This window comes from Syngnathus scovelli, chromosome 8 (genome assembly GCF_024217435.2).
Source record: "Syngnathus scovelli strain Florida chromosome 8, RoL_Ssco_1.2, whole genome shotgun sequence".
Lineage (NCBI taxonomy): Eukaryota > Metazoa > Chordata > Actinopteri > Syngnathiformes > Syngnathidae > Syngnathus > Syngnathus scovelli.
In genome coordinates this window covers 15,550,179-15,576,612 of record NC_090854.1, presented here as the reverse complement: position 1 = coordinate 15,576,612, position 26,434 = coordinate 15,550,179, and the positions used below count along the sequence as shown (strand labels likewise).

General features: G+C 45.3%; 4 protein-coding genes across 5 annotated transcripts; 2 read left to right on the top strand and 2 right to left on the bottom strand.

Moving 5' to 3' along the window:
• Positions 1-16: 16 nt before the first annotated feature.
• fbxl3a (F-box and leucine-rich repeat protein 3a) lies at positions 17-7,301 on the top strand. Of its 2 annotated transcripts, XR_007483154.2 has the most exons (7): positions 17-490; positions 1,165-1,531; positions 1,622-1,744; positions 1,955-2,126; positions 2,429-3,367; positions 5,108-5,327; positions 5,435-7,301. XR_007483154.2 is itself a non-coding variant. In XM_049727586.2 (5 exons), the coding sequence occupies exons 2-5, from the start codon at positions 1,166-1,168 to the stop codon at positions 3,067-3,069; spliced, it is 1,302 nt and encodes a 433-aa protein (XP_049583543.1). In that variant the 5' UTR covers positions 17-490; position 1,165; the 3' UTR covers positions 3,070-4,223. The 2 variants fall into 2 exon arrangements, 1 of the variants encoding a protein (XP_049583543.1); XM_049727586.2 differs by lacking the exons at positions 5,108-5,327; positions 5,435-7,301 and having other exon boundaries at positions 2,429-4,223.
• On the bottom strand, positions 3,842-6,848 carry cln5 (CLN5 intracellular trafficking protein). The gene is made up of 4 exons (XM_049727587.1): positions 6,698-6,848; positions 5,394-5,568; positions 5,082-5,307; positions 3,842-4,897 (listed from the first exon to the last, which is right to left on the bottom strand). Exons 1-4 carry the CDS (start codon positions 6,793-6,795, stop codon positions 4,404-4,406), a joined length of 993 nt encoding a protein of 330 aa, XP_049583544.1. The 5' UTR covers positions 6,796-6,848; the 3' UTR covers positions 3,842-4,403.
• Positions 7,004-9,144, top strand: zgc:162944 (uncharacterized protein LOC569993 homolog). The gene is made up of 4 exons (XM_049727588.2): positions 7,004-7,405; positions 7,481-7,652; positions 8,283-8,481; positions 8,562-9,144. Exons 1-4 carry the CDS (start codon positions 7,148-7,150, stop codon positions 8,755-8,757), a joined length of 825 nt encoding a protein of 274 aa, XP_049583545.1. The 5' UTR covers positions 7,004-7,147; the 3' UTR covers positions 8,758-9,144.
• A 12-nt stretch (positions 9,145-9,156) lies between these two features.
• On the bottom strand, positions 9,157-11,756 carry acod1 (aconitate decarboxylase 1). The gene is made up of 5 exons (XM_049727585.2): positions 11,597-11,756; positions 11,344-11,505; positions 11,108-11,197; positions 10,832-11,031; positions 9,157-10,572 (listed from the first exon to the last, which is right to left on the bottom strand). Exons 1-5 carry the CDS (start codon positions 11,606-11,608, stop codon positions 9,648-9,650), a joined length of 1,389 nt encoding a protein of 462 aa, XP_049583542.1. The 5' UTR covers positions 11,609-11,756; the 3' UTR covers positions 9,157-9,647.
• Positions 11,757-26,434: the final 14,678 nt, after the last annotated feature.

Sequence of the window (26,434 nt, the reverse complement as noted above, 5' to 3'; positions counted from 1 at the left end):
TTCCGGTTCACAACCGAGTGAGTGACTGTGGCCTTGCCTTCCTTCCCCATTCAACAACGGATCAGTGCGTGGGAAGGGGGGTGCGCGGACGATTCGGTGAATTGAGTGAACTGATTCCAAAGATTCAGTTTACTTCGAAGAACTAAAATGCACATTAATAACCGTATGTTGAATCGTACGCCATTTTGCCTCCATCCCAGAATGCAGTGCGGCTTTGACAACAACACTTCGCCATTTCAGGCTCAGGGGGGTTGAGCTCGAACTGTGAGCGAGGGAATTAGGTCAACCCAAGCCAAGGCGCCACTTTGGCACTTTCTTATTCCTAAACACCGTCTAGCTGTGTTTTCACAGCTTGGGAAAGAACCTGCGAACGAACTCCGATGGTTGTTATTTTCCTGGTCCGAATGATCTTTTTCAGCGTGGGCCCGGGCTGAGCTGTCAACTCGGTTGTCGGATTTTCCTGCTAGCAAGCTAGCTAAGTGTAAACAAGGTGGGTACGTGTCGCGGGAACTCGACTCCAAAAAATGTTTACCTTTGAATAATCAACACTTAGGTAAATGAGTGGCTTTTAGTGTGCTTAACGTTGCCCTAGGGCAGTTTCTCACGAAGAAGCAAAAAATCTAATGTCTCGTTTACCACCGTATTGGCATTACGCTTACAAACTTAGCGTAAGATCACGTAACCTTCGATCAGTTTTGTCTTAACCACAATCTTGTTCGTTTTAAAGTTGCATATTTAGAGCTGACATGTTGTATAGGGGCTGCTTGAAATTTGAAGTATGAATTTACCTTCTTAGTCAAACTCGGCAGCGGTTAAAACGGCTCCGATTGGCCTCCCGTGTATTGTAGTGATGGAAAGTGAAGCTTCAAATTTGCTTCATGAACTAGCGGTATTTTTTCACTCCTATAACACTTGCTGTTAAACATTGGGCTAAAAGTATACTGACTTGCCATTTCTTAAATTATTTTAGTTCAAGGAACAATACCATCTAGAGGAGTCAAAAAATACAACTGGTTCATGAAGCAAATTTGAAGCTTTATTTTCCCATCACTAATTTACTGTAATGATACAGAAACAGAAGAGCGCTTTATTGTTCCCTTGCATTGGTGTTTGTTAGCATGCCTTATTTTGACTCATTTGTACCCTGAAACTTTCACATTTTAGGATGAAAAGGATAAAAGGCACCAAGGAGGAAGGCTCCCCCAGTAAGAGTCCACCTGAGCCTCGCAAGAAAGTTCGGAAACAGTCAAGCCCGCCGTCTGAGGCAGGCAGCTCGCTGGATGCAAACTGGGCTTGTCTGCCCCAGGAGCTTTTGCTGCACATCTTCCAGTACCTTCCTCTGCTGGACCGGGCCTTCGCCTCACAGGTGTGCCGTGGGTGGAACCAGGCCTTCCACATGCCCGAGCTGTGGCGCTGCTTCGAGTTTGAGCTCAACCAGCCAGCCAGCTCCTACCTGAAAGCCACACATCCGGACTTGATCAAGCAGATCATCAAGAGACACTCCAACCACTTGCAATATGTCAGCTTCAAGGTGTGAGCGGAGGGTTAAAATATTTACAAACCCGACAGGGAAACAACAGATTGGGTTTTAACCTCTTTTTTTCGATATTGTGTTTGCCAGGTGGATAGCAGCACTGAGTCTGCAGAGGCTGCTTGTGACATTCTTTCACAGTTGGTGAACTGCTCACTCAAGACCTTAGGGCTCATTTCAACAGCCAGGCCCAGTTTCATGGAGGTCCCAAAGGTATAATTTACACGATCATAAGATTTAAGTTTTGTGCAAATTTTTCGTATCAAATGTTTCAGATCAAAAAAATGTGACCTGCCACGTATGTTTGGATGGCAGGGTTAAATATTTTTCAATATTAAATATCATAATAGTTTTGTTTGAGGTACCTTTGGGAGTCTGGAATACATTTATAAAAATAAAGCTATATTTTTATCACCCATTTAGTCTCACTTCATCTCAGCGCTGACGGTGGTGTTTGTCAACTCCAAATCGCTTTCGTCGCTGAAGATCGACGACACACCAGTGGATGACCCCTCGCTGAAGGTGCTGGTGGCCAACAACAGCGACACACTCAAGTTGCTCAAGATGAGCAGCTGTCCTCACGTCTCGCCGGCAGGTACGTGACCAAAACCCAACTGTGTTTACTTCAATCAGTTCTACCTTCGCTAAGAAAGTTGAACCCGCAGCAGAAGTAAATTTGCATCGCCGAAGTTCTAAAGTGTAGTGACGGGATTTATTTTTCTGTCCTTTTGCCAAATGCATGAAATAGATCATTAGGTGCATGGACGCATCATGGACTGAAACAATTGGTTCTAGTACGAGTTGTCACAATTTGAACTACCTGTAGACCGATACAAGTTAGAAGATTTTTAACATCCTCAAAAGCAAAGTTATTGATAAATGCGTGTTGTTTTTCAGGGATCCTGTGCGTGGCGGACCAGTGCCACGGTTTGCGGGAGCTGGCGTTGAACTACCACCTCCTGAGCGACGAACTCCTGCTGGCCCTGTCCTCAGAGAAGCATGTGCATCTGGAGCATCTGCGCATCGATGTGGTGAGCGAGAACCCGGGCCAGCACTTCCACAGCATCAAGAAAAGCAGCTGGGATGCCATGGTGCGCCACTCGCCCAAGTTCAACCTGGTCATGTACTTCTTCCTGTACGAGGATGAGTTCGGGCCCTTCTTCAATGACGAGATTCCCGTCACGCACCTTTACTTCGGCCGCTCTGTCAGCAAAGAGGTGTTGGGCCGCGTGGGCCTGCACTGCCCACGCCTGGTGGAGCTGGTAGTGTGCGCCAACGGCCTGCGCCCGCTTGATGAAGAACTGATCCGCATCGCCAAGCGCTGCACGCAGCTATCCGCCATCGGTCTAGGAGAGTGTGAGGTGACCTGCAGCGCCTTCGTGGAGTTTGTCAAAATGTGCGGTCGCCGCCTGTCGCAGCTCTCCATCATGGAGGAGGTGCTCATCCCCGACCACAAGTACTCCCTGGATGAGATCCACTGGGAGGTCTCCAAGCACCTGGGCCGGGTTTGGTTTCCGGACATGATGCCCACCTGGTAGGAGGATAACGACGACGACTACTACGGTGGACCCGGAAGTCTCAAAGGGCACAACAAAATGTTCGCCCGCCATCAGGACAAAGCTGTCTAACACCACGTCCAACCACAGAGCTCATCGGGATTCTTTGTCACCACGCGGCGAAAGGAAAATTTCCCAGGAGCGGATCGCCGCACAATTATGCTCGCACTACAATGGCCAACAGTAAGGAACGAGGAGGGGCTTTCGAATGAGTATGTCGAAGATGGCCGCTGCAAATGGAATCAAAATGGCCACGACTGGGAGTGAAATGTGTATATATGTACGTATTGTTCACGTGAAGTTGTTCAGTGTCCATTGAACGTGGACGTTTTCATTTCCTTGTTTGTTTACGTGATTGTTTTTTTTTTTTTTGGGCTTTTGTTTGTACAATTGGATTTTCTCCTAAGCACCTTACGTCAAATACCAAATGATCTTAGTCGGTGGAGCGGTGGTGGATACATGTATAGAAAAATGACATAGTTGAGATCGTTTCTAACCCTCCAGTAGTCGACTGGTTGGCTTTTACTTGCCCTAACTTGGCCGCGCTATTACGTGGTTGCTCAGGTGCATTTCGTAACAAATCCTCGTTAGTTTCTTTCAACTGTACATTCTGCTTTCCTGCCTTTTATGGCCCCTTCCCCAAATGTGGGGTAGCAAGTTCAGATGAGTGGAAACTTTTTTTTTTTCCTTTAAGAAGGAAGTCAAAAGCATTTGTATATAAAACGCTGTGTGTTTGATTGCAATGGCATAGAAATGTTTGTATTTCTTTTATTTCACCCTGTGAGGGTTTTCTTTCCATTGAGGTGGCATAACATAAAGCTTTTGTCATTAATAACTGTTAGTAATGGAGAAACCTTCAGGACAACTAATTGCAAAGTATGGAAGATAAAAACCTATAATTGGACAGCAGCTCTAATTTGCGCTTAAATAGTTTACATTATTTTTTTCTGTTGGCTGTTATTTGCTAAAATGTCAGAAAAAAATCTATGCTGACAAGTTGACCCAGTAATTTTGAGTTTTGACAAGTCAGATTGTCCATTTAAACACGTGTTCTTTGTGTTATGGCTCACCTAACTAAAGATTGGTACAAGATTTTTGGACATGTGATCTACTGCTAATAAACAATCAGAACCTCACTCCTCTGCACATATAATGAACACATTTGTCAAAATAATCACCTTTGTGGCTCCAAGCACTTTGAATCAGGGTTTTTTGAGTTAAAACCAATCCAGGTTTTAGTTTTGCTATTGTCCCTATAATTTTTAATATGGAGAAAAAAATAAGGTGAGAGAATTTGTTTTTTAGTCTCCCAGTTGTCAGTTTGAAGGCAGAGGCACTTCCTCGTATTGGATGTGCACATAAGGAGGCTTCATGGGCAGCCTCCAGTATTCAAAGTTGTAGTAGAAGTAGAAACTTTTGTCAATCACCACCTTCTTGTAAGCCTCCAGCATGCTCAGGGCAAACTCTGCCAGAGACTGGTGGGGTCGGAAATCTTGGTAAAAGTCCCGGATGTCTGTCGCCAGGTTCTTCAGCGCCGGCTGGCTAAATATGGCGCTGTCGTTGCCCAGGTAGATGGGCTCCTCGCTGTACAGGTAGATCTTTGTGTAGTTGGTCTGAGAGCGGCTGGATAGTTTGGCACCCAGCGCTCTCAGCTTGCGGTAAGTGCGGTGCACAAACTGGGAGCAGTCGTACGACTCGAACCACATGGTGGCGTTGGGACCCGCGTGCGAAAGCACCGTCCACGTCTCGTAGTAGATGCCCGTCGTGTTGTCGTCAACCACCCACTGGGCCAGATGGTTGAACTGATCACCTAAATACAAAATGACTTAGCCAAGAACCACTTGTATGCCAACATTCAAGTGTTGATAAACTTGCATCAAATAATATCATGTATTATATCATTGTATGATCATATCATCTTGGATTGTATCAGACAGTCTCATAACTAAGGTGCATTTAATCATTATACTGCAGCTACTCCAAAAAAGGCTTACCACTGATTTCTGCTATTTTCTCCAAGGTGCCATTCTGCGCCCAGTGGAAATCGTCAATGCCTTCAAAGAAGCACGCAGCGCCCTGGTTGCACCAGAAGGGGGCGAACATGTCCGGCCTTAGATGCGGGAAAGTGCAGTTTCCAAGCTGGAAGAGTTCATACCACTCCATGGTGTAGTTGGCCCCTGTCTCTGCACTGCTGAAGCCAACAGCATCATGCATGATGTGCTAATAAACAAGTCAGGAAAGTACGTTACAAATTTGGTCGTTGTTATACCGGTGCACTGCTATTTTTTCCATGATGTTGGACTCACAAGTTTTCCCAGTATGTTTCCATATTTGAATTCCCACACAGGAGTCTGCAGACGATACACTGAAATGACGTCAGTGTCCTTCATGAAGGGAATGCGGCCCTCTCGGTCTCCGGTGGGGCAGAAGGGGTAAAGAGCTTGACAGTAAGCATCCACTTGGGGACGGTGGTCGAAGCGTCTGTTGAGCACACGTTTTCATGCCAATGGCAACTTCACTTATGCTGTGCATCTTTAAAATCCTTTTCCAATGCACTTAGTTGGTTCCGTCTCGGTTTTAATACTTTTTTTTCCCCTCATAATATTTGACTTATTTTCCACACATAGAAATGGTGGCCTGGAAGTTCGTTCGAGAAAAAAAAAAAAAAAAAACTGCTAACATGACACTTCTAAACTTGGCAAGTTTGAGCTGTACACTGAAGATGTCGAGCTTTTTTTCTTTTGCAAAATCTGAGAAATTCTAAATTCAAATTTCCCAATTACAACTTTGTTCTCTGAAAATTACTACCTGTTTTCACACACTAATTATCTTAATAGTTAGATTTAACATCATTTTATACTCAATTAATGGCTAAATATCAATAGTTTTCCGTCAGAGTATCGTGCATAATCTTGTAATTTAACTTTTTCTTCAGATTTTTTCCCACTCAAAGTATTACAGCGTTTTCCTCATGAAATACAACTTTATCCTTGTTAATACTTAATTCTCTTCTTCAAAAAATTATTCATGATATAACATCTTTATTTTTGCAACATTATGTGTCCAACCCAAAGATACAAAATGAATTGTGGCTTGTTTCTCCCTCGCATTTAAGTGAATTATCACATTAAAATTACTGAGATTCCAGCAGAGATCACAATTCCATAAATTCTGTAAGAATGATTGTGCTTGTATAGACAACAAGGATTGCAATTGAGCCTACAATGCCTTATTGTTTTCTCCTAATATTGTTTTGGACCTGCAGGTAAGTAACTAGGAGTGAATCTGAGTCATTGTATTGATACTTGTTATCTTAAAGTAGACTACAACCATAAACATACTGTTAAAACAATATGACTGTGACAGTATCAATCATCTAAATTCATTTTGTAAAGCAGCTCTTGCCCTAGTCTAGTGTACCTAATAATGTGGCCGGTGGGAGCGCAGCAATTTTTATTCACCTTCCCAACTTAGTTAATTACTAAATTGATCATAAAAACTGTAAACATAAACTTAATAAGTTATTCTGTTGTAAACACTAAATAGTGTCACGAAGTCTGGGTTTGTGTCACATGACTTGACGTTAACGGAACTTTTTGTTTTTTCTTACCTGTAAGGCACCGGCCACGTTTGATTCCGGAACGCATTGCCGACGTGAAGAAACACCAACAAGTCCAATAAACAGACACGAATATCCGAGCGACGCATGGTCGAAATTCAAAATGTGGACAAGAAGACTGAGATGAGTCTCTGTCGCTCAATCCTCGCTCTTTCGAAAGCATGCAGGACTTCCGCAACGCTGGTCACGTGGTTTTGTTGACTTTCTCTCTCTAACAGGAGACTCAATAAGCACTATTTTTTTTATAGTTGTGATCCAAACAAAAATCTATTGACTTTCAAAGACGCAAGTTTAATGTATCAGTTGTATGTTTTAAGAAAACAAAGTCATATTAATGTTGCCCGTTGAAATGCTGTATCATTTGCAAATGGAGAAATGTGGAATATTGTACTGCAGTATCAATAGTTTGCGTAGGAGGTCGCTGTTTTTCCAACGCTGCGGATGAATGACCGGAGAAGAAGATCAAAGGGGGCCGTCCTGTCAATTTGTCAGTCGGCCGCCATGATTAATGTTATTGAAGTGTGTGGACGAAACTTATTACGCTCACGCAGCACCGTCCAAGTGGCGAATAAAACCTTCTATTCTGCACAAATGAGCAAACGCGTGGCTGTGGTTTTGGCGGGCTGCGGGGTCTACGACGGCAGCGAGATCCACGAAGCTTCCGCCATTCTGGTGCATTTGAGCCGTGGGGGCGCAAGTGTAGGTGAAACGTGAAGGTACATCCACTTGTGACGTGGGAATTCGCGCGTGTGTGACGTCCCGTCTTGATTCCAGGTGAACATGTTCGCTCCCAACGTGGAGCAGATGCATGTGGTGAATCACGTAACAGGCGAACCTACGCAGGAGAAGAGGAACGTGCTGGTGGAGAGCGCCAGGCTGGCCCGTGGAAACATCCAGGACCTTTCCAAACTTAGCGTCAAAGACCATGACGCCATCATTTTCCCAGGTGACGTCATGGTACCTGCTTCTGTTTGTTTTGTACTCGTTACGTCACTTGGCAAAGTGCATATCTTTATTTAGACGATATTCTGAGTTTTTATTTTTTGTTACAGTACTAAAAATCCATTGAAAAAAATTAACTTCTGACTAATTTTCTGAATTTTTGTCGATAAAATTCATGATCAGATCTTCAGAATGCACAGTACTCTCCTATACTTGATAACACTATGTCTTGCAATTTCGATGAAAGTCAGTTTTTGTTCCACTTGTCTTTTATGTGCTGCTTGTTGTGTGCACCTTGGCCTCCCAGGGGGCAGTGTGGTGCAAATATGCAGATAACGCGTGTCGATTTTAATTCAATGACACAAAGTAGTGTTGCAGTAAAAATATAATATGCACATTATGCCGGTGAGTAATTTTATATAATTTCTCACTCCACGTTTCTGTGCTGTTTGTGTTTAACTATTTGTTTAAAAATTAGAGCTGTGACAATATTTTTACTTTTGATCGTTTGTTTGTCCCACACCTTAAGCAAATCAGCTGCTGTTCTTTTGTATTAAGTTTCCCATGAACTTACGGGCATATAAATAAATGCACGTTGTTAATGTCCCTAACGGTTGTGGTCACGTTTGGGCAGGTGGTTTTGGGGCGGCAAAGAATTTGTGCACATGGGCGGTGCAGGGTAAGGACTGCTCGGTCAACGGTGAGGTCAAAGCGGTGTTGGAGGCTTTCCGCGGCGAGGGCAAACCCATCGGCCTCTGCTGCATCTCGCCTGTGCTGGCAGCCAAAGTGTTTCCTGGATGCGAAGTCACCGTAGGCCTGGAGAATGATGACAAGTACGTACAAACTACCTCAGCTTGACTTCCCAGATCACCGCTCGACCGTTGATTTGAGCCTCCGGTCCTTCCCCTTTTAGGTACCCCAACACGACAGACACTGCAGCCAACATCAACCAGCTGGGCTGCAAGCACGTGAGCACAAGTGTGAGCCAGAGCCACGTGGACCACAAGAATAAGCTGGTGACCACCTGTGCCTTCATGTGCGATGCGCCCATGCACGAGGTCTTTGACGGAATCGGCTCCATGGTACAAGGCGTGCTCAAGCTAGCCTAAATCTGCCAAGCTAGCTCATACGTGGTGAAGAAAAATGTGTTTTAACTAACCTTATTGCTAACGCTTGCTGCTAGCGCTAAATCAAGCCTAAATGGTGGTAGGAAATCATAAAACACTTCCACGTAAAACATACAACATGCGGCGTAAAGCTTCACTCCTTGGTATAGGTTTTGTCCTAGGAAATATTATAATGCTACTCAGTGGCTGCAATCAAATTTTCCATAGAGTATTTTTGAGCAGTGTGGGAATAGAGTGGCAGAACTAGAGAAGTTTGTGATTGGACAAGAGTGAAAAATAAGAAGTAAAAAAACAGACAGTAGAAATTACAAATCTATCCACTGTCTAATGGTGTGTTAGTGTACAAATGCAATAAATGTATCAAAGATTGCTGAGTCCAGCTCATTGCCTTTTCCCAATTTTATTTATCAGAATCAAACTTTTGGCATGCAGGTTTTTCATTAGACAACAATAATAATGTGCATTTTTGTGTGCATTAAAAGACAGTTTTATACCAAAAGAAATGCAAAAATCCATAGCTACAAAAAGATAATTGTTTGTCCTCGGTAAGAAAAAATAATCAGCTTCTCAGTATGAGTTTTGTTTTATCAATACATAAAAAAGGTGGAAATACATGTTTTTTATTGCACAATCAAAGTTTTAAATGATCTTGTACACTTAGTTTTAAAAATACATTAAGTCAGACTGACTACAGTACATTTTTACAAACATGACTTCATTGTTTAATTCTGAAAAAAATCTTTAGAAAGCTAGTATGTATTAAAGTAAGTTTTAGGGGTTAATACAATACTTGATTTTCATTCACGTGCAACCAATATATGCAGTGCAAGAACGTTGCCTTATTTTTCCTCATCCACTTTAAGACCAAGTCCTTAAGCCATAACGTCAGTCGTCCATTTCAAGTATGAATGCAGTGCTGTGCATTCTTTCTCTGTTTCTATGTTCCCTATAGTGTCCAGCACCCCTTCAGCTCCCTCTGAACTCAAGACGAAAGAAGCATTGGCCATGAACTTGTCCACCAGGTCCTCCTGCCTCAGTGGATTTCTCCAGTGTCCGTAAAATGTATCGCACTTTGCCGAGAAGCTCTCCCCTTGATTGGTTTCTATGACAACCTCGCTGTACATCTTGTCAAAGCTGGCCAGGTTATCCCCAGGAACATGCACCTCTACTTTTCCCAGGAGCTCTTTAAGATCCCGACGCTCCCTTTGAGCTTTGCTGAATGATCCCACCGACATGGCGGCATCCAAGATGGCGGAACAGGCGTTGAACTGGAACGAATGCCTGGCCTGGTGCTCCGTGGTGGGAAAAGCGCAGTCGATGTACCTGGAAGGTGGAACTTTCAGTGTGATGCGTTTTATCTGACTCACGTCCAAGTTTGGGATCTTAGCGCGAGCCGTCAGAGCGGCATCCACCACCCAGTGCATTCCCAAATGAGCGGGTATGCGCTTGAAGGCCACGTCTTGTTCCTCGAGGACCCAACTTGATCCGCCAACACCAGGGAGCGTCATTGCAGACGGGTTGTAGTCTTCATAGTAAACCCCGAAGCCGTGCTCCACGTCCAATATGGCCGGGTTGCCCTCCAGGCCCGTCTGGGCTAGCCGAGCGGCCTCCAGGCCCCTCTGGGCGGCGTAGCCCATGTGCAGGGGTTTGGTTTGGGTGGCGGCGTTGGCCAGCGGCGCCCCAGCTGAGCACGCCGCGATGGCCAGAGCGTTGGCGCATTGCCGGGAGGATAAACCCAAAAGCTTGGCACAGGCCGCTGTGCTGCCCATCACGCCAACTACGCTGGGAGGATGGAATCTGAAGAGAGACATTTCATTAGGGACAATGATGTCATCCCATACTGTATCTCCATCCAGGAATCATGAGATGTGTTTTTCTTCCACGACCATTAGTGGTTACATCACATACAGCATGTAACACTTTCCTTTGCTGGTTGACAAAAGGAGCATCGCACAAGCCAAATAAATGTATGAGCTGACATTTGACCCCAACAACCATATGCACCAATCAAAACTTAACACTTTAATGTGTTCCTTACATATGTGCAAGTATATACCTTTTAGGGATGTCAAAGGCCTCCCTGGAGAACCTCAAGAGTCTGCCCTGCACCTCGATGCCAACGTTGAAAGCCAGCAACAGTTCCACGCCGGAAGGCGTCGTGGGCGTAACCTCCGCCAAGGCGAGCAGTGAGGCCAGCACCGCCCCCGAGGGATGAGTGGCGGGATACCATGTGTCGTCAAAGTCCATGGAGTGAACCTGGAACCACCCAGCCAAAGTTTCAAATAGATCTCGCGTGTCTCTCGAGCCGTATATGTCATGTGACCAAACTTACAGCGACGCCGTTGACAAACGCGGCGAAGTGAGGAGATACAGCTATGTCTGATTTCCCCCAAACGCTGCTCTTCTCCTCTGACTGGAACAACTAACACCATCCACATTAAAATAAAAGGTAAATAAGTTCTTCTGTTCAGATCTTTTAGCATGCTTTTTATTTAACAGCTTGTACTTACAGTTTTGTGAAAAGTCTGTATGAGATTATAAAAAAAGTGGACATCAGGTGGAGTGTACCTGGCTGTACTTGAGAGCTTTGTCGAAGACGTCCGTCCTGGTTCCTAGCAGGCCCACGCCCAGGGTGTCCAGCATCATCCGTTTACTGCGCCTTATCACGCCGTCCGTCAGGTGGCTGGCGCCCAGGGCGTGGATGGCGGCTCCGAAGCTCTCCGTAACACCCTGCAATAGAAAAGGTAAAAACACACTCAAAAAAACACCAGCACCATCATCTAGTTTGTCTTTCGAATCCACTCAGGAGACAGTCCCCTACCTTACGCAGCATTGCTTGTCTCAATGTTTGCGTTGACTATTGAAGGGAAGCTCCTTTTTATCTAGGCCGGTCACCCTGCCCAGTGGCGGAATGTCAAAATTTTCAAAGTGGCTAATGATGGTCAACGTGACAAGAAGTGGGGAGTTTCGTAATGATTGAATTTTGTGTCTGAATGAAGTTTCGCTTTCATGTGCACTTAAAAAAAAACTGGAGTCAACTCAAAATTTTAAAGCAGCAAACCTTGATACGATTTAAAGTTGGGCCATTCAACAAAATAAAGTTTTGCAAATGGAAAATTGGCTTTACTGCATCTTCAACTTTGTGAATTGACAGAACTTATTGTTCCCCTACTTAAAGGTATAAATAAAAGCATCTCAGCATTTTTGGAAGCAAATAACTTTCTTGCTATATTGTACTAACTCACATTGTTGCCAGAAATGGCAAATACTTTTGTTTATTTTAAATGTTTTTCCCAACTTAAATGACGGTTTTAACCCCAAAATACACAAATTATGTAAGTGCGTGTTTTACATTGTATCAATGTGCTCACGAAAGTGTTGATTTTTTTTTCCACCTGGAGAATCATAGAAGGTCCATTGTTAATTTGCCAAATAAAAAAAAGTACAACTGTCACAGTTCTTTGTATAGTTTTATTTATTTATTTATTTATTTATTTATTTATTTATTTATTTATTTATTTATTTATTTATTTATTTATTTGTTTATTTATATTTATGAGGTAGTTAGTTTTAATCTGCTGTGCTACGTATACAGAAGGGGGGGGGGGGGGGGGGTTGCAGACAAATTTACCAGATACACGCAACTTCATCATGTGTTTCACAATCGAGTTTTTATTGGAGCAGGCAGAGAGATGGGTTTTTTTTCTTTTTTGTTGGAGGAAATGATACAAGACTAGTCATGGATGCATGTGACACAACCAGCTGGGAAAGTCTAAAGATAAGTTCAGGAAGAAAAAACTCAAAACAAAACAAAGTTCACACTGCGGTCTGAACTGCAGAATGCAGAACAAAATGCCAGTTAAAAGATATTCATCGCTAAAACCAAACACTTGCTTGAAGGTGAAGTTTGTTTTGAATGCAGTCGAGAGTAGAATTCGATGCAGATCTATGGACATTTTAAAGGGCTCCCTGTCTCTTTCTTCAATTTGACGTTTAAAAAATGATTATTTTTTATTTAAAGAAGTGGTTTCTGATAAGCTGAAACGTTGACATTTTTGCTGTTATTTTTTGTACTTGCTAAATAATTGTACGGCTGTAGCAGGAAACAAGTGTGATTTTATATGTTAACTGACCCGAGCTCTCATGAAATCTGATAAAAAATCATCGACAACTTGTAGCTCAAATGGGAACCAACTGTGACCCCGCATCTCTTCTACACAAGGCGACATATTCCACAAGGGGGCGCAAAATCCCATGAAACGCCAGGAATTGACATGTCATGTCATACAACGAGAGTGAACGAAAAGATCTAAAGATCTTTGTAGCCGTGACGGAAAAACCTGTTTGGACCCGTTTGAAAATGATTTATTTGATGTGACTCAAGAATTGTCTCTGTGCAACGGTGTGGTGTTTCTTAACAACTGAATTGAAAATGAGTCCACGGGAGCACTGCAACGGATGCAGAATTTTTGCAAGAACAATTCATTTTAGGATGAACTATCGATACAAATAATTTCATTTGATTGAAGGCAATGGCGTCAACCACTCGACCAGAGCCTGCTCGGAAACAAAAGGAGATTTGGTTATATTGATAGGGTATCCATCCAAACATGTTCGGTGTTCAAAGTTTCATCGAATAGTCCGAAGCAACCCTTTCCACAGTAGTCACCATGACAGGCGACCACCTGGCGGCGTCAGTGTGCGGAGCGCCGTTGGACGATCAGGAGAAGAAGATTTGAATTGACGGGTGTGACGTCAGGGCTTTCGGTAAATTGAAGACAGGTGTGCTCAAGGGGAGTTATTATATGCAGGTGCCACCAGGCGCGTGGCGGCGGACGGTTTCTCAGGTAAGCAGGCAAATGTTTGTCGTCTCCTGCCGTTTTTCACGACGGACGCCGTGTTTGTTGCACGATTTTCGCGCTCAAGGGGAGTTCTCAAATGCAGGTGCCACCGAGTGTGTGGCATTTTCTCAGGTAAGGGAGCAAATGTTTGTCGTTTCTTGCCGTCTCTCACGACGGACGCCGTGTTTGTTTGTTGGAGGATTTTCACACGGCGACTGTAGGCGTCGAAGTTAGGACTGTCGTACTCTCGTGACTCGGCAACGTCACGTCCACCGCGACGGTGGGCCTGGAGGTAAATTGTAGGTCGCAGGCAATTTAGCCCGTGAGTAAATGTTTGCAGTTTCTTACGATGCCGTTTTTTATTTCTTGCAGGATTTTCGCTGTCCAGGGAGTGCTTGAGGTTTGGGCACGGCACGCCACAATCGACTTTGCGTCGCGTCGTTGCGCGTTTTGGTGGCATTTTAAATGTCTTTCGCGTTTTTTTTTTTAATGCTGGCCAGCATTTTTTCATTCGTTTGTTTGTAGAAGGTTCGTAAATGACGCCGCCGATAAGCGCGTGTTTGTCTGACTATACGAAATGTTAGTTTGACTCTAGTCAACTAAACAATTTTTTCATTATTTTATATTATGCGTGTGCCATTTCCGTGTCATGCAAACTGGTGAATGTAACGAATATGTTACGTCATGTCCAAATCGGACCAAATCCATTCAAAGATGAGGCCCGCCCGCTCTCGTTCCGTTACGCAACAAACATTTGCGCAGGTTATTTTCTCCCGTTTTGGACGCCGCCAACCTGGATCATCTGTCCAATGTGAGGTGAGTTGTAGATGATGAAAATAAAATATGATTTATAATCTTGAATAATTCTCATAATTTACTACAATGTAATGATTATATATTTTTTCAAATGTAAAACTCTACTTAGAATGTATAAATTAAAATATTAACTATAATTTTGATAAATTATAATTTACTACAATATATTTTTTTTCAAAAAAGTATGTATAATTGTTGGTAAAAAATCATTACATTGGCACTCAATGTCTATTTTTGTTGCAATAATTTGCTTGTCAACCTGGATCATCTGTCCAATGTGAGGTGAGTTGTAGATGATGAAAATAAAATATGACTTATAATCTTGAATAATTCTCATAATTTACTACAATGTAATGATTATATATTTTTTCAAATGTAAAACTCTACTTAGAATGTGTAAAATTAAAATATTAACTATAATTTTGATAAATTAAAATTTACTACAATATATATATTTTTTCAAAATAGTATGTATAATTGTTGGTAAAAAAATCATTACATTGGCACTCAATGTCTATTTTTGTTGCAATAATTTGCTTGTCTTTTGTAGCACTAAAAAAGGCCGCCCAGCCAGCATCCTTCTATACAAAGCAAGCAGGAGGCTCTTGAGGCGCCCTTTCAGTGATGTTGAGGACACTGAGGAAGAGTCGTCCTAAATCAGGTGAAAACCTGTTTTTGTCAAGTTTCAGCTTCCCAACACACAATGGTTGTCGAGTTTTAGCTTCCCAGCACAAATATTAATGGCTGTCTGTGTTTTTGTAGGCTGCAAGAGGAGCCGAATGGGAAAAGTATAATTCCATATGAAAAGGCGCAATGGCCTACCTAATCAAAGGAGCAATGGCCTAATCAAAGGAGCAATGGCCTATCCAAAGGCGCTATGGCCTATCCAAAGGCGCAATGGCCTATCCAAAGGCGCAATGGCCTATCCAAAGGCGCAATGGCTTATCCAAAGGAGCAAGGCCATATCTAAAGGAGCAAGGCCATATCCAAAGGAGCAAGGCCATATCCAAAGGAGCAAGGCCATATCCAAAGGAGCAATGGCCATATCCAAAGGAGCAATGCCATATCCAAAGGAGCAATGCCATATCCAAAGGAGCAATGCTATCTATATCAAGTCAAGAATCAAGCAGCACGCTGCAAAAGTCGACGTGTGCTGATCATGTGCCCAGGAGGGGGCAGTGTGGTTGCCTTTGGTTATGGGTGCACGACGGAAAGGTTGCAGGTGTGGCCAGTGTTTGGGGGTCTGACGGTTGGTCTTGCTTAAGAGGTTGTGGCTTATCTGGATCCAGCGGTGTCAGCGCTTGGTTGCCATTGACGGATCATTTGGGGGAGGACGTGGTGACTTGGATGGAGACAAAACTGAACTTTGACGCGGAGCCCAATGTCCAAGCTTGTCATATGACTTGTACCATTTTGTGTCTTTTTCTAACCTGCCACTGTCGTGCTTGGCTGCGTTCTTTGTTCTCCCCGATCGGTGTAGGGCGGCGTTGGAGCGAGCCGATCCCGAATGTCCAATTTTGCAGTTTGACTTGTGACGTTTTCTTTTTCTAACCTACCACCACTGTGGTACTTGCGTTCTTTGTTCTCCCCTAGGTGTTGGAGCGAGACAGTCACATTGTGTGTATTTTTCTAACCTACCACTGTTGTGCTCGATCGATGCCTAACCTACCACTGTGCGTCCTTTGTTCTCTAGGTGTAGGGGGCGGTGTTTGGGCGAGCCGGTCCACGAGGAAGACATAATGATGCGAGCGGCGCCCAACTCATTGCATGTTCTGCCATTTGCAGGCCGGACGCAAAATGGGGGAGAGGCGCACGGCCCGATCCGACCCGGCGACGGTCACCAAAAGCAGCTAGTCGCTGTGATCAAGTAAGCAAGTGACCGACAACTTGGGGTGCTCTTGGAGTTTCTAACATTTGTTTCTGTTTCTACAGATGGCGAGCGGGACGTGACACAATCTGATCAGAGGTGGACTGACTGCTGTAGCATCGATCTGAAGTCGCCGAGTTCTGAGGGAGACCCGCTTCCCTGGAGGCGTCGACCTGCGCAGCTTCAACGTGTGAAATAGATTTAGGGTTTTTTTTTAAATTACACCAGCGGTGTCCCAATGTCTGCTGGAGGGCTGCATACTGAAACAAATTCAGAATTCTTTTACACAAATTCATTAAATCAATCACGAAATGTTTTCATACATATTTTGTGCTACAATGCAGTGTTGCGTTCATTCGTGTGGTGTTGATCAAGTTGCCCCGAGGCTGCCATTTGGACACCAATGGTGACGTGTGTAGGGCTGCACGTGTATTGGAAAATTGCCATATGGTGGTCTACGTTATTGACATGCACTTAAAGACAGCAAAGAATTATTTTTTTTTCATGTCTCAAATGAAATGTTTTCTTGCCTAACTATTTGTAATGAGTTAAGACAATAAGTCATTGATGTAAGTTAGTTAACTAATCTAACTGATCTCATTGCGATCAAATAGTTAACCTCCATCCAAGAATTTTGCACAACTTGCCTCAATGCAGTGGTCTGGCCCAATACTGCCATATCAGTCATTTTCCAACATGTTGTGCAGCCCTCATTGAGTGTGAAACGCGCAGCGACGGCAAGCGACCGCGCAAGCGACCGCGCATGCGACCGCGCAAGCGCAAGCGACCGCGCAGCGACTGCGCAGCGACGGCAAGCGCAAGCGACCACGCAGCGACGGCAAGCGCAAGCGACCGCGCAGCGACAGCAAGCGCAAGCGACGGCAAGCGACCGCGCAGCGACAGCAAGCGCAAGCGACGGCAAGCGACGGCGCAGCGAGACTTTTGTGCTTGTCTTGAAAGGTGGAAGAGACGATGTATGAAACGAAGAGCCGGTGGACGGAGGCCACCAGACCCGCGATTGGTGAGCAAAGGAAGGAATCACCCAAAGAAAGCAGTCGCCAAGTGTTGAAGAGGAGCCTGATGCATGACTGGCCAAGGCTGGCCAGAGGCGGTGACATGGCAATCCAATCTGCAAGCGTAGTGTACACGCTTGTTGGTTTTAATTTGATTTCCTTATTTTTCTGCCTTTCAGCTGGCAGCGGATGGGGCGAGCGCCAGCCTGCACCGAGAGGGACTGGGTTGCACCCACAAGACCAGGGAGGGGGCAGGTAATGATTACGTTGACAGAAGTGAGCTGCATGCAACTGAGTGCCGTTTGTCTTTTTGCACTTGTGCTAGTGGAATTTTTCCCCTTGCCAAAACCACCACAATACATATGTCTGTCTTTCAGGATTGCTGGGGCAGTGGATCGGACGAGTGCCTGCACAGAGAGGGACTGGACAGGACCAGGAGGGGGGGAGCTAACCATCGGCGGACCTTCGCCCGTGATGAGCGGCCGGCACGAGACGGACGGGTGCGGATGCGGCGAGGGCAAAGCGCCCAGCCAGCATTTAAGGAGAGTATGACATTGTTTTTTCTTTTGTCCTTTCTTTCCCTCCCTCCCTCCACTTTTTCACTGGGTGTGCACACTGGCTATCTGCATGATGCCTCTTTCTTTCTTTCTCAGCGCGGCGTCATTTTGCAATATTGTTGTTTTACTGTTTTTTTTAATCATGAAATGAACTGTTTATACTGTAATTGTGTGTGTATGTGTACCACTGAACTGCAATTAAACTGTGAACTGAAATCAAGTGGTCCATTTTAAACATTGGCATTGGCAGTCTATCATGCATACAGACTGGAATCATTTGAGACATCCTCAATGACAAGACAATTGTAAAGTTAGGCTGAAACAAAATTGACTTGTTAAATGCAGTGTCAGGCTTTTTATTATTTTTAACTACACAAAGAAAAGCTGGATGCATTCTAAATTGTTGACAAAAGCCAAGTAGCCAGACACCCATAGATGCAAACGACAAGCGTACAAACGGTCTCTGTTGCGATCAATAAGTCATCTTTGGCAACCCTGCTTTAAAATGGCCACCGAACTCAGAATCTTGCAGAATGTTGGTACATTTATCTGTACAAGTAAAAGCTGTTATTGTAATCTAGTCAGCCATTTTTTGGTTTGTTTTGAATCGTCATGCATCATGTGGGCATTCTTGTGAATAAAATCAACAGTGGTGTGTTTGCTTCCTGCTGGTGGTCTTGTAAATAAAGTCAACTTTGGTGTCAGTCATCATTCGCGATGTGCCTCAATCGATGGTGCATCTCTTGAATGTGAACCTTGCATGTTTTGTTACAGGGCCTGATGTCTTCATTGGCTGTCTGACTACAAAAAAAAGGCTGTTGCTGTCCAGTCCAGGTTGCTGCTCAAGTCAATTGAATTCATAAACATAGCGTGTAACTTCAGGACCTTGGCTTTCAATTCAAAGCACAGTTGCTTTACTAGATGAATTCCAAGTGCTGCCACCGAGTAGCAGCATATTTGCCTCAACCTGTCTGATGCTGGGTCAATGCGATGCACCGTTCGTTGTTTTGCACAAAACCTAAGAAATAAAGAAGTACTGCAGTTATCTCGCCAATGTGCATGTGTGTGAAAAGTACAAAACAAACTCATTTGCCTGAGAGATGTCTAAAACACATGCTAGATCAGGGGTGTCAAATTCATTTTTTTCGCCGGCCGCGTCGTAGTCATAGCTTCTTTCGGAGGGCCAGTCAACCCGAATAAATGTATGAGCACCTCATACAGTAAAAACTACAAAACAAACTGACAAATAACTCGTTTTCAAATCAGACGAGTGAAAACTGATCAAATATTAAAAAAATATTGAAAGTGAAGACAGTTTGCAATTCTAGTAATGACACAAATTTGATGCACAATTTGTCTTCGCGGGCCACACAAAATGATGTGGCGGGCCTTATCTGGCCCCCGGGCCTCGAGTTTGACACCTCTGTGCTAGATATTTGCCTCAACCTTTCTGATGCTCTATTTAACTCTACGTGATAATTTTTAACAATTTTAATCACTTTTATTTTTAAGTACACTACAAATGATAGGCGCCCCAATTAGACAGCTGGGTCAATGTGACCTGTCTTTTGCGGTTTGTTCTGCCCAAAGCAACCTAACAAATGCACATAACTACTGCCGCTATCTCGCCAATGTGTATGTCTCTAAAATGTACAAAGCAATCAAATTGATTTGCATAATAAACTTCCAAGCCACATGCTAAAAAATATTCATGTGATGCAGAAAGTCTTCTTCTGTAGCTTGCTAAGATTTGTCAATTTGAGCAATGCCATATCAGAACCCGAGGCTGGGGGTTGCCCGTCCATGTGCCTAATCGCTCGGGCATTGATACATCAGCAATGCTTCTTTCTAGGTCTCCTCATGTCCTCAGCAAATCTTTGTGCCGGTACACCATATGAAGTAAATGACGGAATATGGTTTTTTTACACCTCCTCTAATGTGTATCAAGCATACAGATGGTGTTTTAGAACAGCCTAGATTAGTAAATTACAGAAAGCAAAAAAAACTTGTAAAGTTCTAAAAACTTATTAATCGCTGCAAGTGGGAAGTACAGGCAAATGTCTGCCCAATCACAATCAACGCAATGGAGCGAATATCGCAGCGCGGCGTATGCAGTAGGAGGCGCAGGCGGCATGTGGCGCAGGCGGCATGTGGCGCAGGCGGCATGTGGCGCAGGCGGCATGTGGCGCAGGCGGCATGTGGCGCAGGCGGCATGTGGCGCAGGCGGCGCAGGCAGCATGGGGAGCAGAGAGCGCAGGCGGCGCAAGCAGCAAGGGTGGGGAATCGAACCCTGGATCTCAGGTGTTCAAGCGCAGCGACGGAGCCACTCGCCAAGCGTGGCGAGCTCGGCAGTCACCCCGCTTTCACCTCGAGTCATTCTTATACGTTCAGTATTGCGCTCCGCGCGCGCTGGGTAAGTACAAAAGAGAGCAGGCGGCCGCCGGCTGTCAGGTCACACTGGCCGACCGGTTAGTGACACGGGCTCTTGCCCCGTACAATCCTGGTTCGATCCCAGGTGGGGGTACGTTCTCCTGGCCTCTTTTGTAGGTGTCTGGATATATGCATATAGACTGCATATCTAAGCATTTATTTATGTGTAAACAACAAGTGTGGCCCCGCCCACAAGTGGGCGGGGCAATGCAGCTGGCCCCGCCCCCATCAAAATTCAGTAGCCCCGCCCCCTGCCCTACCAAAAGTGACGGTAGGGCAGGGGGCGGGGCGAAGCCCCGCCCCCTGCCCTACCAAAATGACGGAAGGGGTAGGGGGCGGGGCGAAGCCCCGCCCCCTACCCCCACTGTCTTTCAATAGTGTAGGGGTCGGGGCGAAGCCCCGCCCCCTACACTATTGAAAGACAATTAAAAGTGTAATTAAAAGACAGTAGGGTAGGGGGCGGGGCGAAGCCCCGCCCCCTACCCTACTGTCTTTTAATTACACTTTTAATTACACTATTAAAAGACACTAATGAAAGACAATTAAAAGTGTAATTAAAAGACAGTAGGGTAGGGGGCGGGGCCGCCCCCTACCCTACTGTCTTTTAATTACACTTTTAATTGTCTTTCATTAGTGTAGGGGGCGGGGCTTCGCCCCGCCCCCTACACTATTGAAAGACAGTAGGGTAGGGCAGGGGGCGGGGCTTCGCCCCGCCCCCTGCCCTACCGTCACTTTTGGTAGGGCAGGGGGCGGGGCTTCGCCCCGCCCCCTACCCTACCGTCACTTTTGGTAGGGCAGGGGGCGGGGCTACTGAATTTTGATGGGGGCGGGGCCAGCTGCATTGCCCCGCCCACTTGTGGGCGGGGCCACACTTGTTGTTTACACATAAATAAATGCTTAGATATGCAATCTATGTGCATATATCCAGACACCTACAAAAGTGGCCAGGAGAACGTACCCCGGCCTGGGATCGAACCAGGATTGTACGGGGCAAGAGCCCGTGTCACTAACCGGTCGGCCAGTGTGACCTGACAGCCGGCGGCCGCCTGCTCTCTTTTGTACTTACCCAGCGCGCGCGGAGCGCAATACTGAACGTATAAGAATGACACGAAGTGAAAGCGGGGTGACTGCCGAGCTCGCCACGCTTGGCGAGTGGCTCCGTCGCTGCGCTTGAACACCTGAGATCCAGGGTTCGATTCCCCACCCTTGCTGCTTGCGCCGCCTGCGCTCTCTGCTCCCCATGCTGCCTGCGCCGCCTGCGCCGCCTGCGCCACATGCCGCCTGCGCCACATGCCGCCTGCGCCTCCTACTGCATACGCCGCGCTGCGATATACGCTCCATTGCGTTGATTGTGATTGGGCAGACATTTGCCTGTACTTCCCACTTTCAGCGATTAATAACTTTTTAGAACTTTACAAGTTTTTTTTACTTTCTGTAATTTACTAATCTAGGCTGTTCTAAAACACCATCTGTATGCTTGATACACATTAGAGGAGGTGTAAAAAAAACCATATTCCGTCATTTACTTCATATGGTGTACCGGCACAAAGATTTGCTGAGGACATGAGGAGACCTAGAAAGAAGCATTGCTGATGTATCAATGCCCGAGCGATTAGGCACATGGACGGGCAACCCCCAGCCTCGGGTTCTGATATGGCATTGCTCAAATTGACAAATCTTAGCAAGCTACAGAAGAAGACTTTCTGCATCACATGAATATTTTTTAGCATGTGGTTTGGAAGTTTATTATGCAAATCAATTTGATTGCTTTGTACATGTTAGAGACATACACATTGGCGAGATAGCGGCAGTAGTTATGTGCATTTGTTAGGTTGCTTTGGGCAGAACAAACCGCAAAAGACAGGTCACATTGACCCAGCTGTCTAATTGGGGCGCCTATCATTTGTAGTGTACTTAAAAATAAAAGTGATTAAAATTGTTAAAAATTATCACGTAGAGTTAAATAGAGCATCAGACAGGTTGAGGCAAATATCTAGCACAGAGGTGTCAAACTCAAGGCCCGGGGGCCAGATAAGGCCCGCCACATCATTTTGTGTGGCCCACGAAGACAAATTGTGCATCAAATTTGTGTCATTACTAGAATTGCAAACTGCCTTCACTTTCAATATTTTTTTTTTAATATTTGATCAGTTTTGACTCGTCTGATTTGAAAACGAGTTATTGGTCAGTTTGTTTTGTAGTTTTTACTGTATGAGGTGCTCATACATTTATTCGGGTTGACTGGCCCTCCGAAAGAAGCTATGACTACGACGCGGCCGGCGAAAAAAATGAATTTGACACCCCTGATCTAGCATGTGTTTTAGACGTCTATCATGCAAATGAGTTTGTTTTGTACTTTTAACACACATGCATAGTTGGCGAGATAACTGCAGTACTTCTTTATTTCTTAGGTTGTTTTGTGCAAAACAATGAACAGTGCATCGCATTGATCCATCATCAGACAGGTTGAGGCAAATATGCTGCTACTCGGTGGCAGCACTTGGAATTCATCTAGTAAAGCAACTGTGCTTTGACTTGAAAGCCAAGGTCCTGGAAGTTACACGCTATGTTTATGAATTCAATTGATTTGAGCAGCAACCTGGACAGCAACAGCCTTTATTTTGGAGTCAGACAGCCAATGAAGACATCAGGCCCTGTAACAAAACATGCAATAAGGTTCACATTCAAGAGATGCACCATCAATTGAGGCACATCGCGAATGATGACTGACACCAAAGTTGACTTTATTTACAAGACCACCAGCAGGAAGCAAACACACCACTGTTGATTTTATTCACAAGAATGCCCACATGATGCATGACGATTCAAAACAAACCCAAAAATGGCTCTGACTAGATTACAATAACAGCTTTTACTTGTACAGAAAAATGTACCAACATTCTGCAAGATTCTGAGTTCGGTGGCCATTTTAAAGCAGGGTTGCCAAAGATGACTTATTGATCGCAACAGAGACCGTTTGTACGCTTGTCGTTTGCATCTATGGGTGTCTGGCTACTTGGCTTTTGTCAACAATTTAGAATGCATCCAGCTTTTCTTTGTGTAGTTAAAAATAATAAAAAGCCTGACACTGCATTTAACAAGTCAATTTTGTTTCAGCCTAACTTTACAATTGTCTTGTCATTGAGAATGTCTCAAATGATTCCAGTCTGTATGCATGATAGACTGCCAATGCCAATGTTTAAAATGGACCACTTGAATTCAGTTCACCGTTTAATTGCAGTTCAGTGGTACACATACACAATTACAGTACAAACAGTTCATTTCATGATTAAAAAAAAACAGTAAAACAACAATATTGCAAAATGACGCCGCGCTGAGAAAGAAAGAAAGAGGCATCATGCAGATAGCCAGTGTGCACACCCAGTGAAAAAGTGGAGGGAGGGAGGGAAAGAAAGGACAAAAGAAAAAACAATGTTATACTCTCCTTAAATGCTGGCTGGGTGCTTTGCCCTCGCCGCATCCGCACCCGTCCGTCTCGTGCCGGCCGCTCATCACGGGCGAAGGTCCGCCGATGGTTAGCTCCCCCCCTCCTGGTCCTGTCCAGTCCCTCTCTGTGCAGGCACTCGTCCGATCCACTGCCCCAGCAATCCTGAAAGAGACATATGTATTGTGGTAGTTTTGGCAAGGGGAAAAATTCCACTAGCACAAGTGCAAAAAGACAAACGGCACTCAGTTGCATGCAGCTCACTTCTGTCAACGTAATCATTACCTGCCCCCTCCCTGGTCTTGTGGGCGCAACCCAGTCCCTCTTGGTGCAGGCTGGCGCTCGCCCCATCCGCTGCCAGCTGAAAGGCAGAAAAATAAGGAAATCAAATTAAAACCAACAAGCGTGTACACTACGCTTGCAGATTGGATTGCCATGTCACCGCCTCTGACCAGCCTTGGCCAGTCATGCATCAGGCTCCTCTTCAACACTTGGCGACTGCTTTCTTTGGGTGATTCCTTCCTTTGCTCACCAATCGCGGGTCTGGTGGCCTCCGTCCACCGGCTCTTAGTTTCATACATCGTCTCTTCCACCTTTCAAGACAAGCACAAAAGTCTCGCTGCGCCGTCGCTTGCCGTCGCTTGCGCTTGCTGTCGCTGCGCGGTCGCTTGCCGTCGCTTGCGCTTGCTGTCGCTGCGCGGTCGCTTGCGCTTGCCGTCGCTGCATGGTCGCTTGCGCTTGCCGTCGCTGCGCAGTCGCTGCGCGGTCGCTTGCGCGGTCGCATGCGCGGTCGCTTGCCGTCGCTGCGCGTTTCACACTCAATGAGGGCTGCACAACATGTTGGAAAATCACTGATATGGCAGTATTGGGCCAGACCACTGCATTGAGGCAAGTTGTGCAAAATTCTTGGATGGAGGTTAACTATTTGATCGCAATGAGATCAGTTAGATTAGTTAACTAACTTACATCAATGACTTATTGTCTTAACTCATTACAAATAGTTAGGCAAGAAAACATTTCATTTGAGACATGAAAAAAAAATAATTCTTTGCTGTCTTTAAGTGCATGTCAATAACGTAGACCACCATATGGCAATTTTCCAATACACGTGCAGCCCTACACACGTCACCATTGGTGTCCAAATGGCAGCCTCGGGGCAACTTGATCAACACCACACGAATGAACGCAACACTGCATTGTAGCACAAAATATCTATGAAAACATTTCGTGATTGATTTAATGAATTTGTGTAAAAGAATTCTGAATTTGTTTCAGTATGCAGCCCTCCAGCAGACATTGGGACACCGCTGGTGTAATTTAAAAAAAAAACTTAAATCTATTTCACACGTTGAAGCTGCGCAGGTCGACGCCTCCAGGGAAGCGGGTCTCCCTCAGAACTCGGCGACTTCAGATCGATGCTACAGCAGTCAGTCCACCTCTGATCAGATTGTGTCACGTCCCGCTCGCCATCTGTAGAAACAGAAACAAATGTTAGAAACTCAAAGAGCACCCCAAGTTGTCGGTCACTTGCTTACTTGATCACAGCGACTAGCTGCTTTTGGTGACCGTCGCCGGGTCGGATCGGGCCGTGCGCCTCTCCCCCATTTTGCGTCCGGCCTGCAAATGGCAGAACATGCAATGAGTTGGGCGCCGCTCGCATCATTATGTCTTCCTCGTGGACCGGCTCGCCCAAACACCGCCCCCTACACCTAGAGAACAAAGGACGCACAGTGGTAGGTTAGGCATCGATCGAGCACGACAGTGGTAGGTTAGAAAAATACACACAATGTGACTGTCTCGCTCCAACACCTAGGGGAGAACAAAGAACGCAAGTACCACAGTGGTGGTAGGTTAGAAAAAGAAAACGTCACAAGTCAAACTGCAAAATTGGACATTCGGGATCGGCTCGCTCCAACGCCGCCCTACACCGATCGGGGAGAACAAAGAACGCAGCCAAGCACGACAGTGGCAGGTTAGAAAAAGACACAAAATGGTACAAGTCATATGACAAGCTTGGACATTGGGCTCCGCGTCAAAGTTCAGTTTTGTCTCCATCCAAGTCACCACGTCCTCCCCCAAATGAGCCGTCAATGGCAACCAAGCGCAAGACACCGCTGGATCCAGATAAGCCACAACCTCTTAAGCAAGACCAACCGTCAGACCCCCAAACACTGGCCACACCTGCAACCTTTCCGTCGTGCACCCATAACCAAAGGCAACCACACTGCCCCCTCCTGGGCACCTGATCAGCACACGTCGACTTTTGCAGCGTGCTGCTTGATTCTTGACTTGATATAGATAGCATTGCTCCTTTGGATATGGCATTGCTCCTTTGGATATGGCATTGCTCCTTTGGATATGGCCATTGCTCCTTTGGATATGGCCATTGCTCCTTTGGATATGGCCTTGCTCCTTTGGATATGGCCTTGCTCCTTTGGATATGGCCTTGCTCCTTTGGATATGGCCTTGCTCCTTTGGATATGGCCTTGCTCCTTTGGATAGGCCATTGCGCCTTTGGATAGGCCATTGCTCCTTTGGATAGGCCATTGCTCCTTTGATTAGGCCATTGCTCCTTTGATTAGGTAGGCCATTGCGCCTTTTCATATGGAATTATACTTTTCCCATTCGGCTCCTCTTGCAGCCTACAAAAACACAGACAGCCATTAATATTTGTGCTGGGAAGCTAAAAC

Bases quoted from the DNA above. Each gene is read 5' to 3' on its own strand.
- fbxl3a (XM_049727586.2), top strand. From the start codon at position 1,166: ATGAAAAGGATAAAAGGCACCAAGGAGGAAGGCTCCCCCAGTAAGAGT. The intron at 1,745-1,954 runs GTATAATTTACA...TCACCCATTTAG, and splicing joins GTTTCATGGAGGTCCCAAAG to TCTCACTTCATCTCAGCGCT. The intron at 2,127-2,428 runs GTACGTGACCAA...GTTGTTTTTCAG, and splicing joins TCCTCACGTCTCGCCGGCAG to GGATCCTGTGCGTGGCGGAC.
- cln5 (XM_049727587.1), bottom strand. From the start codon at position 6,795: ATGCGTCGCTCGGATATTCGTGTCTGTTTATTGGACTTGTTGGTGTTT. The intron at 5,569-6,697 runs GTAAGAAAAAAC...TGTGCTCAACAG, and splicing joins ACGTGGCCGGTGCCTTACAG to ACGCTTCGACCACCGTCCCC. The intron at 4,898-5,081 runs GTAAGCCTTTTT...TTTTGTATTTAG, and splicing joins GAAAATAGCAGAAATCAGTG to GTGATCAGTTCAACCATCTG.
- zgc:162944 (XM_049727588.2), top strand. From the start codon at position 7,148: ATGAATGACCGGAGAAGAAGATCAAAGGGGGCCGTCCTGTCAATTTGT. The intron at 7,406-7,480 runs GTAGGTGAAACG...TCTTGATTCCAG, and splicing joins TGAGCCGTGGGGGCGCAAGT to GTGAACATGTTCGCTCCCAA. The intron at 7,653-8,282 runs GTGACGTCATGG...ACGTTTGGGCAG, and splicing joins TGACGCCATCATTTTCCCAG to GTGGTTTTGGGGCGGCAAAG.
- acod1 (XM_049727585.2), bottom strand. The intron at 11,198-11,343 runs GTACACTCCACC...GGATGGTGTTAG, and splicing joins AAGCTCTCAAGTACAGCCAG to TTGTTCCAGTCAGAGGAGAA. The intron at 10,573-10,831 runs GTATATACTTGC...GTCTCTCTTCAG, and splicing joins GCCTTTGACATCCCTAAAAG to ATTCCATCCTCCCAGCGTAG.